This window comes from Lepisosteus oculatus, chromosome 12 (assembly GCF_040954835.1).
Source record: "Lepisosteus oculatus isolate fLepOcu1 chromosome 12, fLepOcu1.hap2, whole genome shotgun sequence".
Taxonomy (NCBI): Eukaryota; Metazoa; Chordata; class Actinopteri; order Semionotiformes; family Lepisosteidae; genus Lepisosteus; species Lepisosteus oculatus.
In genome coordinates, this window is record NC_090707.1 from 3,924,238 (window position 1) to 3,938,876 (window position 14,639).

At 43.5% G+C, this 14,639-nt stretch overlaps 1 protein-coding gene across 1 annotated transcript; it reads left to right on the plus strand.

Moving 5' to 3' along the window:
• The first annotated feature begins 556 nt into the window (after window positions 1–556).
• On the plus strand, window positions 557–11,186 carry inhbb (inhibin subunit beta B). The gene is made up of 2 exons (XM_006636243.3): window positions 557–1,854; window positions 8,686–11,186. Exons 1-2 carry the CDS (start codon window positions 1,467–1,469, stop codon window positions 9,465–9,467), a joined length of 1,170 nt encoding a protein of 389 aa, XP_006636306.1. The 5' UTR covers window positions 557–1,466; the 3' UTR covers window positions 9,468–11,186.
• The last annotated feature ends 3,453 nt before the right edge of the window (window positions 11,187–14,639 follow it).

Below are 14,639 nucleotides of genomic sequence, written 5' to 3' on the forward strand. Positions count from 1 at the left end.
CCTATAATAATCAGTGATGAAACCCAAGTCCAAATCGCTCCCGCTGAAAATCGTGATCTGTTTAACCGCGGTTTGGAATAAAATACAGGCATCCTATTATTATAAATCATTTCCTTTTAAAATATTGTAATGAGTAGAAACGGAAACGAAATGTTTCGAGGAACGTGCAGATGTTGAAACTACAGATGAAAAGTGTTTTAAAAATATTTTGTGTAAGTAAAGTGACGGAACTCTTGCGATTAATCTTTTCTGTGATCGGACATAATAAATACCCCAGATTATCAAATAGCATACCGCGCTGATAGGTTAGACTTTGTGTGCGCAAACTCTCAAAACCAAAAAAGCTTATCAATAATCATTTTATTCACAAATTGGTTAGTTATGATACTTCCACGACTCCCCCCCGTAATGGAGCAGATGTAATGAACTTGACCATTATTTCCTTCATATTTGCACCGTGAGACCACTGTTTCAGAAGTCGCTTTACCTTAGCCTAGGGACATAATCCTTTTAAACAGCAGAGTCCAGTTGGTGGAACGCCCCACGTGGTTAGTCTCCTGTATAAAAAGTTTCAGTGTAAAGTGCCACAATGTCGTGATTGCAAGGGGGGGAAAACACGAACTGAAGATTGTATCTTCTTGCCAACGCGCTGAGATACACATCAGGACCCATTTGCAGATCGGAAATTAAAAATCACTTCTTTTTTTTTTCAAACAAAGGCGGCAAAGATCAGAGGTAGAAGTGGATGGAGATGGAAAAACTGGATTCGGCAGACAGCAGCGAAAAGGGAGATATGATTTAAATGAATTGGTCATTTCTTTCCTCTTCTACAGTGGAATTTCCTATGTGTAACTGTAGTTGTGGTTTTTTTTTTGCGTCTTCTGCGCAGTGAGTGCTTTGTCACGCTGCTTGAGAAATCTTTGTTTTTCCTTTTAAAATGTGTAGCTTCTAGTCATTTATTTTTTCCTGTTGCTCAAACCATGGCATGACACGTCAGGCATTCTCTGCTATAAAGGGTGCTGATTTGAAGACCTTCGGTCAAAATATACACACATATATGTATAGTGTACATGTGTATCGGTGGAAGTTTCACTTTGGGGCTGGTACGTTAAATTGTTCATTCAGTCAGGCAAAAACGGAGAACAGAGGACAAACACGTTGTATTAGTTTCCACCTGAATTTCGCATTCAAAATGACCAAAGAGTTGCAACCTTAGGGAGTTTACTAAGTGAATGTTCGGAACTATTAGCACATTGGGCACGTTCGTCAGCGCTCTGTGGACTAAGTGGATCTGATTACTATGTTCAACTGAATAACTTCATCATAGCTATTCTGAAAAAGTTATTTCGGATATGTTTTAGCGTAGTGTATCAGAACCTAACCTGAGAAGACGAACGTGTTGCTGCGTTTTGTGTTCACGTATTAGATTCTAGTGTCCTCGGGAATACCTTTTTTGTTTAAAAAAAATGAGAAGATACATCATCAAAGTGGCCTGTTTCGTGGCTTGCGTTTTTACAATCACATGCACACCGACCCCGGGGACTGAGACTCAGACTGCGTCCCAGGATACGTGCGCGTCTTGCGGTCTCGGGCAGCCGGAGGACGCGGGGCGGATGGACATAGATTTCGTGGAAGCTGTTAAGAGGCATATACTGAACAGGTTACAGATGAGGGAGAGACCCAACATCACCCACCCCATCCCGAAGGCGGCGATGGTCACAGCCTTACGGAAGCTTCACGCAGGAAAAGTGCGAGAAGACGGAAGAGTGGAAATACCGAACTTGGACGGCCACGCCACCTCCAGCAACGAGGTGCAGGAGCAAACTTCGGAGATCATCAGTTTCGCCGAATCAGGTGTGTAAAAACTATATTGCTATTACTGCTGCTAATACACTGCGGATACCGCTGTTTCGTCCCGCCTGTGCAGCGTAATTTCTCCACTAGTAGACTAAATTAAAATCGGCCCAGCAGTCCATCGAAAGAGTTCAGCGACTGGCTGCTCACTGTCCTGTCGCCTGACTGTCCCTGCAATTAGAAAGACAACCGAGAATAAACAGTTAAAAACAGAAGAGCCTCAACGTATATAGAAATATATAGGTACTAACTTTCAAGCACGTGTTTTCTTTCTAAACATTTCCAAATGATTGGTTCTGCAATCTTAAAGCAGCCTAAACAAAGAATTTGTCATAAAAACGCGTTGCTATAGGCTACCCTGAGCTCAGGTTTCAGACAGATAAAGCAATCTGAACAAGAACTACAAAGAACTATTATGTAAATTCCGAAGCACCGCTTGACTGTGAAACCTTTCCGTACAATAAGGTCCCTTTAATGAATGTCATCTTCGTCTGTGCCCCAGTGCTTAAGTCACGTAGATAACTGCTCTGAGAGGAGAAGGCAACACACAACACGACAGATAAACGAGGAACAGGGGCTTAACCTGACCATGTAGTCTAAACCACTACGTACATGAGCAAAGCAATAAAGTCTAAGTCGGAATAAATACGAATAATTGAGTGATGCTACGCAAAAACCTGTAGTTATTGTAAAAGGAACCGCGTTTCTATATGTGATAGGATTTAGAGTAGCCTAAATTAATGAATATGCGAGTGTCCAATGTGCGACCTCGACTCAGAGTACCTCGAATGACCTCGCACGGGAGAGAAGATGCTCTGAATCGCAATTGTGGAATGGAGCTGTGCTGCAACTTCAGTTCACCGTGTTGCTAGAAAAGCTCCCTTTAAAGCACGAGAGAGAGAGAGAAAATAAAACAACTGGTCGTTTATTTCACTCCCAAGAATGCTTACGCAGTTAATGCTAAATATTCTAAGGATTTCTTTCCCATCCAGAAATAGTATCCATCGCTATTTAGCGCCGATGGCTAACAAAGGGTTTGAATGGAACGCGTTAAACGGGTCTCAAGTTTATTTCTTGCAGAAAGCGAAAGAGATACGCGTCTTAACTTAACTTGAACTACAACCCCTTTCGGTGCGGAGTTAAAATCTGGTTCATTGTTTCCAAAATATAAGCTTTTTAAAAGTCTGTGTTGCTGTCGTGGAGCGGATGATTTAAGATGCTCACCGATCGCTAAATATATTTTTAAAGGTATCCACTGGCGCTTTGGACCTTAGTACAGTATTGTGTTGCGGTACTGGCTCTAGTCCTCGTGTCCCGGACTGTTTCCTGAGTTCTGGCCAAATGGGTAGAAGCCCAAGCGGGGTCGCTGCCAGCCGGGCATGGCCGAGCGACAAACTGAAAGTAACAGTTCGCTAGGAGGCTTCGTCAGGCGAACTTGAAATGGACAGTTTTTCCACCTCGGCACTCAACACTGTGCGATGCTCTTTCAGCACTTTCTGAAGGGGATCTCATCGCATGCTGTCTCCTTTTCCCCGTTAAGCCTGCTACTGTATGGATAGAGCGGCTCGTCTTTCATTCAGGGCTGGTTTAAGTCGTTGCCAAGTTTGAAGAACGGTTAGAAATTCCTCATGAGTATGTTACAGTATGAGATTATTACAGGGTGCCATTTGAGAAACGGGAGTCAGGCTTGTTCCTTCTTTGGGTTTAGTCAGGTTTTTAATACATAGAATAAAAAAAGTGTGAAAATGAAACTGATATGAAAATAAACCTTTCAGTATCATTGTTCGCTAATGCAAATTATTTTCTTCAGTCGTGCTTAAATATCTGAAGATATGAAGGACATGTTAAGTAATGAAACACAATCTATGCCACTGATTTAAAATGAGCAAGTCATGAAAGTTTAATACTACCTCCTTAATTTAAACATTTGCTTTCCGGAGTAAAACAGCTGTCAAAGTCTATTGGAAATGACAACAGGCATTGGAAAAAATGGACCAAGCAAGGAAAAGAGTGACCAGGTGTCGCACTACAACCGCTGGATTCTGTATTATTTTCACAAATTGTCTTCCTTTGTGGATTAATCCAGAAAAAAGGCAGAATCAGTGAAATGCCAGTATCTGTCCTACTATTGACCAATCAGACTAATGTTAGCAAGCACATGAGCAGGTACACCTGCAGTGCCATCTAAGACAGTAGTGTTACTGAAAAGGTAGTAGTGCTGATGTCAAGGTAGATGTTACGGTTACATCTCTGCATCAGGAAGACAAATATACAGGAACTGTGTATTTCAGCTCTTCCCACTCGTGAGGAAGCTCACTTCCTGAGCTTTCAGGTTTTCTGGGAGAGGGGCCTGGAACAAGCACAGAGCCAGTGTGCCTTTCGCTGCCTCGTTCTCGCTGGCAGCACTCTGAGCGGGACAGGTCATATCCTAATCAGCGCGGGCTGTGTCCGCAGGAGAGGCTGGCCTTGCATTTCGAAAGATGAATGCTTGGATTCAGCCTTAGGTGGCAAGTTCTACACAGAGCTCACTGGGGACATTAGCTCTGCTCACAAAAGGCTTGTGAGTGCTGGGAGTGATCCAGAATATTAACTTGTCATCAGTTTCCATTGAAGTTCCACAAGGTGCAAGCTATTGAAAAGCCTTCTAGGGGTTGGTTAAGGACTCCTTTCTTCTGTGTCCATGTATTTAGAATATTTGGGGACCTTTTCTGTTTCCGCTAATGATTATTTTCTGTACTTGTGGCAGTTTTTTAATGCTATCAGCAGGGAGGCTGCACAAATCCCCTTTTTCTCTTCTTATCCATGAAAAGCTCCATACTGCCAAGCTGCAGGTGAAGCACAGTGCCAGCTTTAGTGATCTGAAGCTGTGGGCACCCCTTTACTCTCCACAGAAGCATTGATTTGTTAGAGCAGAGGCACAAAGGAAAGACAGCACCTCTGTTTTAGAATTACTACAATAGCTGTTAACTCTGTACGGAGTTATCTTGACTGCCCCTGGTGAAAAGATGCCTGCCACTTGAAAACACAAAAGCATAACATGTTAAGGCTGAGGCCCGACCTGTTTTCCTTTGTGTGCTTCCTTGTTCGAGTTATGATTGGATGGATTGTCAAGGCTCTCCAAGCACTAACCCAGAAAGCTCTGAAATTTGTCTTAAGAGAAAACATCATGACACAAAGATTAAGAAAACCTGTCAAGAGTGTCAGGACTACAATAGTTCTTATATTCAAGGTTTAACAAAGGAAAACATAGTTAAAACATTGTGTTTCCAGCATTATATAGCCAGTACTGATTAGCTGGCTACAAGTTGCCCAGCTCTGAATATTCTTTTTTTTCCCTTGCCTGCTGGTCAGTTCTGTCAAACGACAAAACTTGTTATTGACAGAGGATGTTGAGAAATGGCACAGAAATCACCTCAGCTGTGTTTTGTGGCTGAGCAGGTCAGCACATGCAGGAACCCCATTAAACATGGTTGCTAATGCTATACACATGTACTGGCCTCACCTGCACACAACAGCAGCAGTCAGCGGTTTAAATGCTGACCTGTCCTTTGTTCTTCTTAAGGATTTCTTACAGTCTGATATACAGGATGGCCAATGGCCATTAAGAGACATGCTGGAGGGAGCCAGGAGTATATAGAGCTACTGCAGTCATAACATAGTTTAATTTCAGCTTCTTTGTCTTACATGGACTCTTTGTACGTGGTTGTCCATCACTCAGAGCAGTTCTAAGGAAAGTAGTCTCATTTCCAGCTCTGTGCCCCCAGCAGTGGAAGAGTGCACTGTGTTCCCTCCAAGCAGTTCAGAAGCTTTAGTTTAACTGTGCTGTGAATGCTCACACACGTGATAGCCTGTCAGAGTAACAACGTAAAGCATTTCAGGATTTTAGTCCTTCTGTTTGTGGTGTGTATTTTGGTATCTGCCTCATGGATTGAAGCCCAGCCTTATTTAAAAGTAAGTTTCCTTGGTGCATCATCAAATCTTTTTTTTTTCTGATCACGTCCGTGTCCCTTGCTACGTCGGACTGAGAACATTCTGAGCTCATAATCCTCTCACACGTTGACAATTAGGAGCAGGCAGTGCCCAGCCAAAGGGTGGCAGACCGCAGTGTGAAATTGGGTGGCAGTTTGTGGCATTAGCAGACAGTCCCGCCCGCCCAGACATGCCAGCGACGGCGACAGAGTCGTACCATCTCTCCTGATGCCAGGGAGAGACGGACAAGCTGGAGTTGAGTGACTGAGCTGCTTGGAGGACAACCCAATGAGACGAGCAGAACTCCTCCCCGTCACCAGTTTCTCTGGTCCCCTCTCCTTAACTGTGCTCTTTGGAGCAGCTCAGATAAGCTGGTCAGAATTTCAGCAGGGGACAGCACCAGTTTTGGATGCAGAAACGTAAAGGATACATGGAAAGAAAGTGTCAGACCTTTCCTTTTTTGGCTGTTCGGGGACGCTTAAAGGGAGAATGCCTGCACACAACACAACAGTTAAGTACACAAATGCTGATGGAACAGAATTTGTTAGAAAAAAATATTTGTTGAAGTGGATTTCATCTTCTGTCTGTAGGGTTCTGAAAATGCACGTTTGAAATACGAATTGTAAACAAGTGTTTACATTTTATTTTGAGCCTGCCTAATTTAATGAAAACTGCTGTCATGGGAGATTGATTTTGAAATGTTGTACAAATGCAGTAACTATTCCAAGATGAGAGCTGTAGTTTATCCTAGTGAAAGCAGGCACTTCTTGGGTTAAGTAATCCACAGCTGAGTTTCTTGACACACCAATGATTTCTTATCAATTTAATTTGCAAAATGTCTAAATCGCTCTTCAAAAATAAATATCTCCTTTGCACATAGAAATCTGAGCAACAGCATACCAAGGCCAGCTGTTGGCATTGTGTCTGACAAATTGGTTCATGGGCAGCTTTTGTACAAAGGTTCCAACATATTAATAAATTCATAGTTCATGGAGAATCTTTGTGTACTAGACTAAACAGATGAAGGCAGAAGTCAAAACGTTACACATTTCTGTCTCTGAAGTTTTATGCGAGAGGAAACTTTACTTCATAGTGGTGAAATGAGAAATAGAAGGGATGTTGTCACAAAAATGTGCTGTAGCATATACTGTGAGGTACACTCAGTTACTCTGTAATTACTTTCATATTAACTCAATACCATGTTTTTACCGTGCTCTTCCCCAGCTTTGTCTTATCATGTTTTCCCGTGATACTGTGGTGATTTAAGACATGGTGCTTTGGCTTGCATTTACTTTATTACAGAACCCTTGTTCTGCAGTGTGTGAAGCCCAGTGAGCTCTGAGTTTTCAGAGTATTTACAACCCCTTTTGAACCTTTGTCCAGCCTCTTGTCAGCTCTCCCTGTATCTCCTTCCTGATTCAGGGCCAACTGGGACTGACCCCAATGCAGTTGCTGTTCTAGCCAGCTCACTGCGACTGTGTGACAGAGTGCTGAAAAAGTTACTGTGTGCAGGAAGAGAGAACAGACCTTTGTGCATATCGCTGTCTCCCTTTGCATTGCCCCTGGGTGTATCTCCTGAAACACGCTTTCAGTTTTCAACTGGCTCGACCTCTTGGTCACCTCTGCTGGAAGAAGGCTTGGGCTCTTTCTTAAGGCGACTTTCTCATTTAGGCACTTTCCACTGACACAGCACCGCATCCTTCTTCACTGCTATTCACAATCCCCTGCAGCAGACAGACGGGCTCTGTTTTCTTTATTTGCCATTTTGAGCATCCGTCTGAAACTTTCAGACCATTTTATCCGTGGAGGTTTCAGTATTCCCGCCCATTATCACCCAGACACTTTGTTTCTTCTTCTCACCACAACAACCCAAATCTGTGCAAACAGCACCAGGGTCCAGGCTGCATTTTAATGCCGCTGCAGCACTAACAGAGCCAGGCAGTGTCACCTTAAATGACCCCTCTATCCCTGGCAGCAGATGCACTTTCAGTGCCACAGTTTAAAAATCTTCTCATCATACTTCATTAGTTACTTTGTGTTTTTTATATGCATATACAAATATCTAAACAATTTATAGTAATAATTTATATTTATATTATCTACAGCATACCCATCCATTTTCTAGCTGCTGTCTTCAGCACAGGGTTGCAGGGGAGCTGGAGCCTATCCCAGCAAGCAAGAGGCACGTGGTGGGGCACACCCTGGGCAGGACACCAGTCCATCGCAGGGCAGAGAGACACAACACACACACTCACACCAGGCCAGGTTTCCCAGGAGCCAGTTAACCTGCCAGTATGTCTTTGGATGGTGGGGAGGAAACCCATGCAAATTCGGGAAGGGAACACAAACTCCACGCCAATAGCGTCCCAGGTCCTGAACCAATACTAAACTCTGCACCACTGTACTGGCCTGTGCAGCACATAAAAGTTATATCATAAATTATTTCTCATTATTCTAAAACATTGCTCCTTTGTCTCCTGAAGAAATCTGCTTCATTGTGGGGGGGAGAGAGTTGCCCCAGTTTGGGCGGGTCAGAGGAGTTAGCCTACACATTCTCATTCTCTCCCTTGTGCGATAACATGGTTTGTAGCTGCAAGCCCAAATGTGTAAAATACGCAATGTGTTATTCCAAATGGGACAGGTATAGCAAATAATTAATGGTTGTAAATGTCTAAAAAGTTAGTTTAAAAATATTGTAATCGGATATTGCCTAGTTACAACATTGGTACTAGAGCAATGAAATTTCAAAAGCTAGCAGGAGCCTGAACGCAAGTCAGTTGCTTTTAAAATTCCGTTCTTTCCAGTTGCTTCATAACAACACTTACACTTGTTTGATTTTTCCCTCGTGTTTCTCTCTCGCAGACGAGCTCTCATCGTCGAAGTCCAGCCTCTACTTCCTGATCTCAAACGAGGGAAATCAGAACCTGTTCGTGACGCAAGCCAGCCTGTGGCTGTACTTCAGGGTGCTGCCGGCCGGCGCGGAGAAGGGCACGCGCCGGAAAGTGACGGTCAAGGTGTACGCGCCGGAGCCGGGCGCGGGCGCGGGCGGCCACTGGGACGTGGTGGAGAAGAGAGTGGACCTCAAGAGGAGCGGCTGGCACACCTTCCCCCTGACGGGGGCCGTGCAGGCGGCCTTCGAGAAGGGGGGCAGGAGGCAGGACCTGGACGTCCGCTGCGAGGGGTGCGAGGACGCGGCGGTGGCGCCCGTCCTGGTCCACCCCGACGACGAGTCGCACCGGCCCTTCCTGGTGGTCCAGGCGCGGGTGGCGGACAACAAGCACCGCATCCGCAAGCGGGGCCTGGAGTGCGACGGCACCACCAACCTCTGCTGCCGCCAGCAGTTCTACATCGACTTCCGGCTCATCGGCTGGAACGACTGGATCATTGCCCCCTCGGGCTACTTCGGGAACTACTGCGAGGGCAACTGTCCGGCGTACATGGCCGGGGTGCCCGGCTCCGCCTCCTCCTTCCACACCGCCGTGGTGAACCAGTACAGGATGCGGGGCATGAGCCCGGGGTCCATGAACTCCTGCTGCATCCCCACCAAGCTCAGCACCATGTCCATGCTGTACTTCGACGACGAATACAACATCGTGAAAAGGGATGTTCCCAACATGATCGTGGAGGAGTGTGGCTGTGCTTGAATTCGATGGGACTTTTCACTCCACAGAATCAACGCACAGCAGGAAATAAAAATAAAAATAATAATAATAATAATAATAATAATACAGATATTAATGGTCACAATTCAAGTAATATTTATGAGCATTTTGATACTTTTGTAATATGTATATAAGGATATGTATCAATATGTATTTGTGTGTGTGTTTAGATAGATACACACCTATGCACACGTACATATATTTATGTTTGTTGCATCCTCCTGGTAGAAGGTTTTGTTGAACACGCCAGTCTCAGAACAAGTCCGTTCTGTAATGCACCCTGAGGACGTGACGTCGAAGGGATGAAAGAAGAATATCGATCATCAGATTTTATTTTTATAGTCTACCTTTTTTAACAATCCACAGAGAATTCTTCTGTGTTCTGATCACAACAGGGAAGACCGCAAGAAAGCCAATGCAAGGGATCTGTGGAACCAACTCCAGATGCAGACCTGGCCTCTTTCTTGTGCTGGAGAGGGACATTTAAAGCACTGACAACTTCTAGATTTATGCAACTTCAATCATACAGCACTTCCAAGAAGGAATGCAGCTACAGGGTGGGACACATGCTCCACTTAAGGGTCTACACAATATAAGATATTGTTTCCTTTTTCTATAGCGTGAATTCCACGTGGCCCGTTGTGATGGAATTGCACATGGCTTGACATTCAAACACTTAAAATGTATTTGGCAAAAGGCCTCAGTGCCAAGGGACTACTGTTCCAGGACAGTAAAGTACTTAAGCTATTTAAAAAGCATGCGTTCCTCCCTCATGGACACAAAACCCCCACTGTGTGGATGCATGGATAGTTGATGCTGGGGTTTGAGCTGGACCTTAAAATGCATTGTTGCAATTTCCCCTTGAGGTGGGAAAGTTTAGCACCCTAAAAAATCAAATATACTTAAACTGCTGAAGCAGAGAACCTTTATCTCTTCTGAATCAGTGGAGAGAGTTGCCATATTGCTGAGTTGGTAATGGTGTGGCATAGCACTTGCAAACTCAAACTGAATGCACACTTGATAGCACTTGCAGATTTAAATGCCTTTAAAAGGGTACGGGATGGAGCACATACCCTTTCTCACAATCCTACTCAATAAGTGCCGCATGAGCTATGCAATGTAAAGAATTGACCCATACCAGGCAAACTGAACTTTTGTATGAGTTTTTAACTTTTTCAATACTTGAAATGTAATCATTCGCTTCTTCTTCAAAGTGAGTGACTTTTACAATGTTTGCACTGAAAAGTTGCGTGATTAGTTTAAAACTGCCATTGAAAAATGTTATTTTTATAGAAGCAAATTGAATTCTGTTAAAAAATGTATTATACCTAATACTGGAACCAAAGAGGCCAAGAAGTTAGCTATTATTAGATGGCAAGGTTGTTTTGTAAAATACTTTGTGATCATTTGTGAGGCCTAAACACTGTATCAGGGTACAATATTATGGATTCCATTTCTTTTCAGATCAACATTTTTTCTATTTTTGTTCAGCAGACAAATGGAATATCTCAGAAAGTGTCATCCAAATTAAATCTTTCTTTTTTATTTAATTAAACCAATTACACTTCTAGCTCCAGCTGCAGAATCATTTAGAATCAAAATAAATGTCATTGCTGTACAGTTCATGTAAATTAAAAAAGATGCTTTTAAAATATTTTGTTCTTTGTAACTTCAAAAAATAAAATTCTTACTCTGCATTAATGTTCACTTCTCCTGCTACTACTTTCTGAGAGAGGGCATTCATTGTGTTTTTTAAAGCGGCATATCTGAAGGTGTGTGCTGCACAAAGTGCGCAAACGTGAGGTATTTTTTTTACTTTTTTTATTTGAAATCCCCAATTAGCTTTTCAACAACTCACAACTGCCAGTTTGTACTCGCTAATTGTTAATTAACATGACTTAATGGCAGCAACCCCTGTACCACACAGGATCAAACAGGGCCTGTTCAGACACTTCTCCTGCATGTGCACATATCAGAGTCATAATTGAACTGATGTCATTAAATCTGACTTGCCACAAGCGCTGCAGTGCCCTACAATGGCGTTGGCACCACATGCAGGAGTGATGCATCTCTCTTGTGAACAAAACTGCACATGACAGGTCCCAGAGCCAGGGGGACGGTGGCTCTGCGACGAAGGATCTGCGCCTGTGGCTGGAAGGTTGCCGGTCCATGGCCGGCAAAGGAATCCTGCTCCGTTGGGCCCCTGAGCAAGGCCCTTAACCCCAGCTGCTCCAGGGACGCCACTTAAATGGCTGACCCTGCGCTCTGATCCCAAGCTTCTCTCCCTGTCTGTGTGTCTCATGGAGAGCAAGCTGGGGTATGCGAAAAGACAAATTCCTAATACAAGAAATTGTATAGGGGCAATAAAGTGATCTTATCTTAGCTGAGCAAGAAGCTGAGGATAACCCGACTTAAGTCTTTGACTAGCTGTGCACTGTCACCTGGGGAATCTCCATCATGTTAGTCTAAGGCTAGAATCCCCATCACTGACAGCTACGCCTGAGCTTACACCATTGATGCCTCTGAATCACAAGCTGAAACTAGGCCTGAGAACATAATTTTTCCATTAAAAGAGAAGTTCAAGCAGATGGTTTGCAAGCTCTCCGTACGGAGTGCATAGAGTTCAGTAATCAAGGCATTCTTATTATGACTGTTCATTCATTTGGCTGAATCTTCTATCCAGTAACTTACATTTGTACTCATTTTTAAAGTTTGGCAAGTTACTGGAGCAGTGTGAGTGGAGTACCTTGCTCAAAGGCAAAGCAGCAAATCCACTGGGATTTGAACCCACGACTGTCTCTGCCCTCACCATTGCTCCACACTGGTGCCAGTATCTGCTGGGAGCTTTTTATGTGGGCCTGCATGCCTTTAAGAACATGTTGTATCACACTCACTGATTGCACCCTGGAGGGTGCCTACACCCTATGTGACTAGGATAGAAATAACCAATATGAGGGAAATAGGACAGAATATCACCTTTTATTTCTGGATACTTTGTACACACACATGTTGGAACAAAAATGGTTTTGTGTTCAATTTCCTCCACAATTTCAGGTCAGTATTAATATTTGGACAACAAAAAGAATGGTATGCATAAGTACTGGGACAAAACATTAAACTAGTGTAAAGTTAGCATTTGGTCACATACCCTTTACATACAATGACTGCTTGAAGTCTGTGACGCATCAACATATGGACCAGACTCTATGTTCCTTCGAGAGGTTTTCCCAAGCTTTAACTGCAGCAACTTTCAGCTGCTGCTTGTTTGTGGGTTTGTGTTTTTTTTTATTTTTAATTATGTAGCACAATAGCATTCAAATCAGGAGACTGACATGGCCAGCTCAAACGTTTTCACTTCTTCTTTCTGATGAATTCAGTGTGCAGCATGGTCCGAGTCACGGATTTGCTGCAGGGTGAACTGCTGCAAAATGACTTTTCGAACCTGGGCCGATAAGATGTACGCTTAATTAATATACATCATTAATTAAGGCCAGTGAGCCAGTTCCAGCGGCGGCCATACCTGCGCAAGGCATGACACTAGCTCCACCGTGCTTCATAGACAAGGTGGTGTGCTGGGAATCATTGAGGTCTCTCTCTTCCTCCACGCTTTTGCCTTTCCGTTACTTTGATAAAGGTTTATGTTTGTCTTGTCTGTCCATAAAACTGGGCTCCAAAAGTGTTGTGTCTCAGTACCTCTTTGCAAACTCTTTGCAAATTCTAATCTAGCTTTTCTGATGAGAACTTTGCGTTTTGGAGTGTAGTGCTTGTAATTCTCCTTATGAAATCTTCTGCACACCCTGAATTGAGATATTGTTAATATTGTTAATCTTGCTCTCATGTTCAAAAGTAACCTTCTTTTCCATCAAAGACAACTCTCTAGTCTTCATCTTGGTTTATGCCTTCTAACTCAAGAGGAGAAGCCAAAACATACAGTAAAGTCCAAAGGTTGAAACCAAGGTCAAACATTTTTCACAATAAATGTAGCCTGGAACACATGCGATTAGAAACACCTGTCATGTCATTGTGACTGACTGTCACTTGTCCCAGTACTGCTCACCTGACATGGGGAGATTGAACACAACAAATGACAGTATTCTTACACAGTTAAAGATCCATCCACCCATTTTCTAAGTGCTACTTCCAATTCAGGGTTGCATGAGAACTGGAGCCTAGACACACCCTGAACTGGACACCAGATATTTGCAGGGTGAATGCACACAGACACGCACACATTCAAACCCAGTGCCAGCTTTCCCAGAGGCCAATTCACCCACCAGCATGTTTTTAGACTGTGGGAGGAACCTGGAGCGCCGGGAGGAAACCCATGGGGAGAAACACTGCACAGAGATGGCAGTCCTAGTCCGGACCTGGACTCGGGGCTGCCGAGCTGCAAGGCAGGGATTCTGACATCCACGCCGCCCTGCCACACATGGCTGAACATGCCCGCCATAGAATACCCAGGAACAACAGCTGAAATTCTATACGTTTGCCTCATATTAATCTTATAATCTGAAATACAAATTTCATTAGTACACAGCAAAAAGAAAAGATGATTTTTGCTTTTCACTGGAACAGAGATAAGATGTTGCGATCATCAATGTGGACAGGTTATGTGGTATATTCCCATAAAAATACAATGATAACACTGATAAATGCTGCGTGATAGGTTTTGATCTGCACTGGCAGCAAAAATACACGTTTAAATAAGCTGTTTTTTTGTTCTTATCTGGCACACCCTTCCGTTACAGCAATCCAACCAATCATCAGGAAAACCTGTGTGTAAATAATTGCAGAATCTGGACAACAAGAGTGGACATGATCTCACTTCTGCCACAAACTGAGGAAACTAGGTCAGATCTTTTTATTTCCAGTAACCGAGGCTGTTCAGCATTCTGACAGCAAAACCATTATCTTGCACTTGAACACCCCTTCCCACCCACAAAGTGAAACAGTATTTTCTGCTGGGCAAAGCAAACATGGCCATTCCAATCAGACTGGCCGGAACAGTTTACAACAAACTGGAACATCTTCATCTTAAATCTAATCTCTGTTAAGAGAACTCCTTTAGGACACGTTAAAATCTGAAAAGGTCAAACACCACGTATGTATTCAAAGAGAGAGACCGTTTTTCATTTTTGCGTGGTGGCTACCTTA

Excerpts from the sequence above, each read along its gene's own strand:
- inhbb (XM_006636243.3), top strand. The coding sequence starts at position 1,467 with ATGAGAAGATACATCATCAAAGTGGCCTGTTTCGTGGCTTGCGTTTTT. Across the intron at positions 1,855-8,685 it reads CATCAGTTTCGCCGAATCAG|ACGAGCTCTCATCGTCGAAG; the intron begins GTGTGTAAAAAC and ends TCTCTCTCGCAG.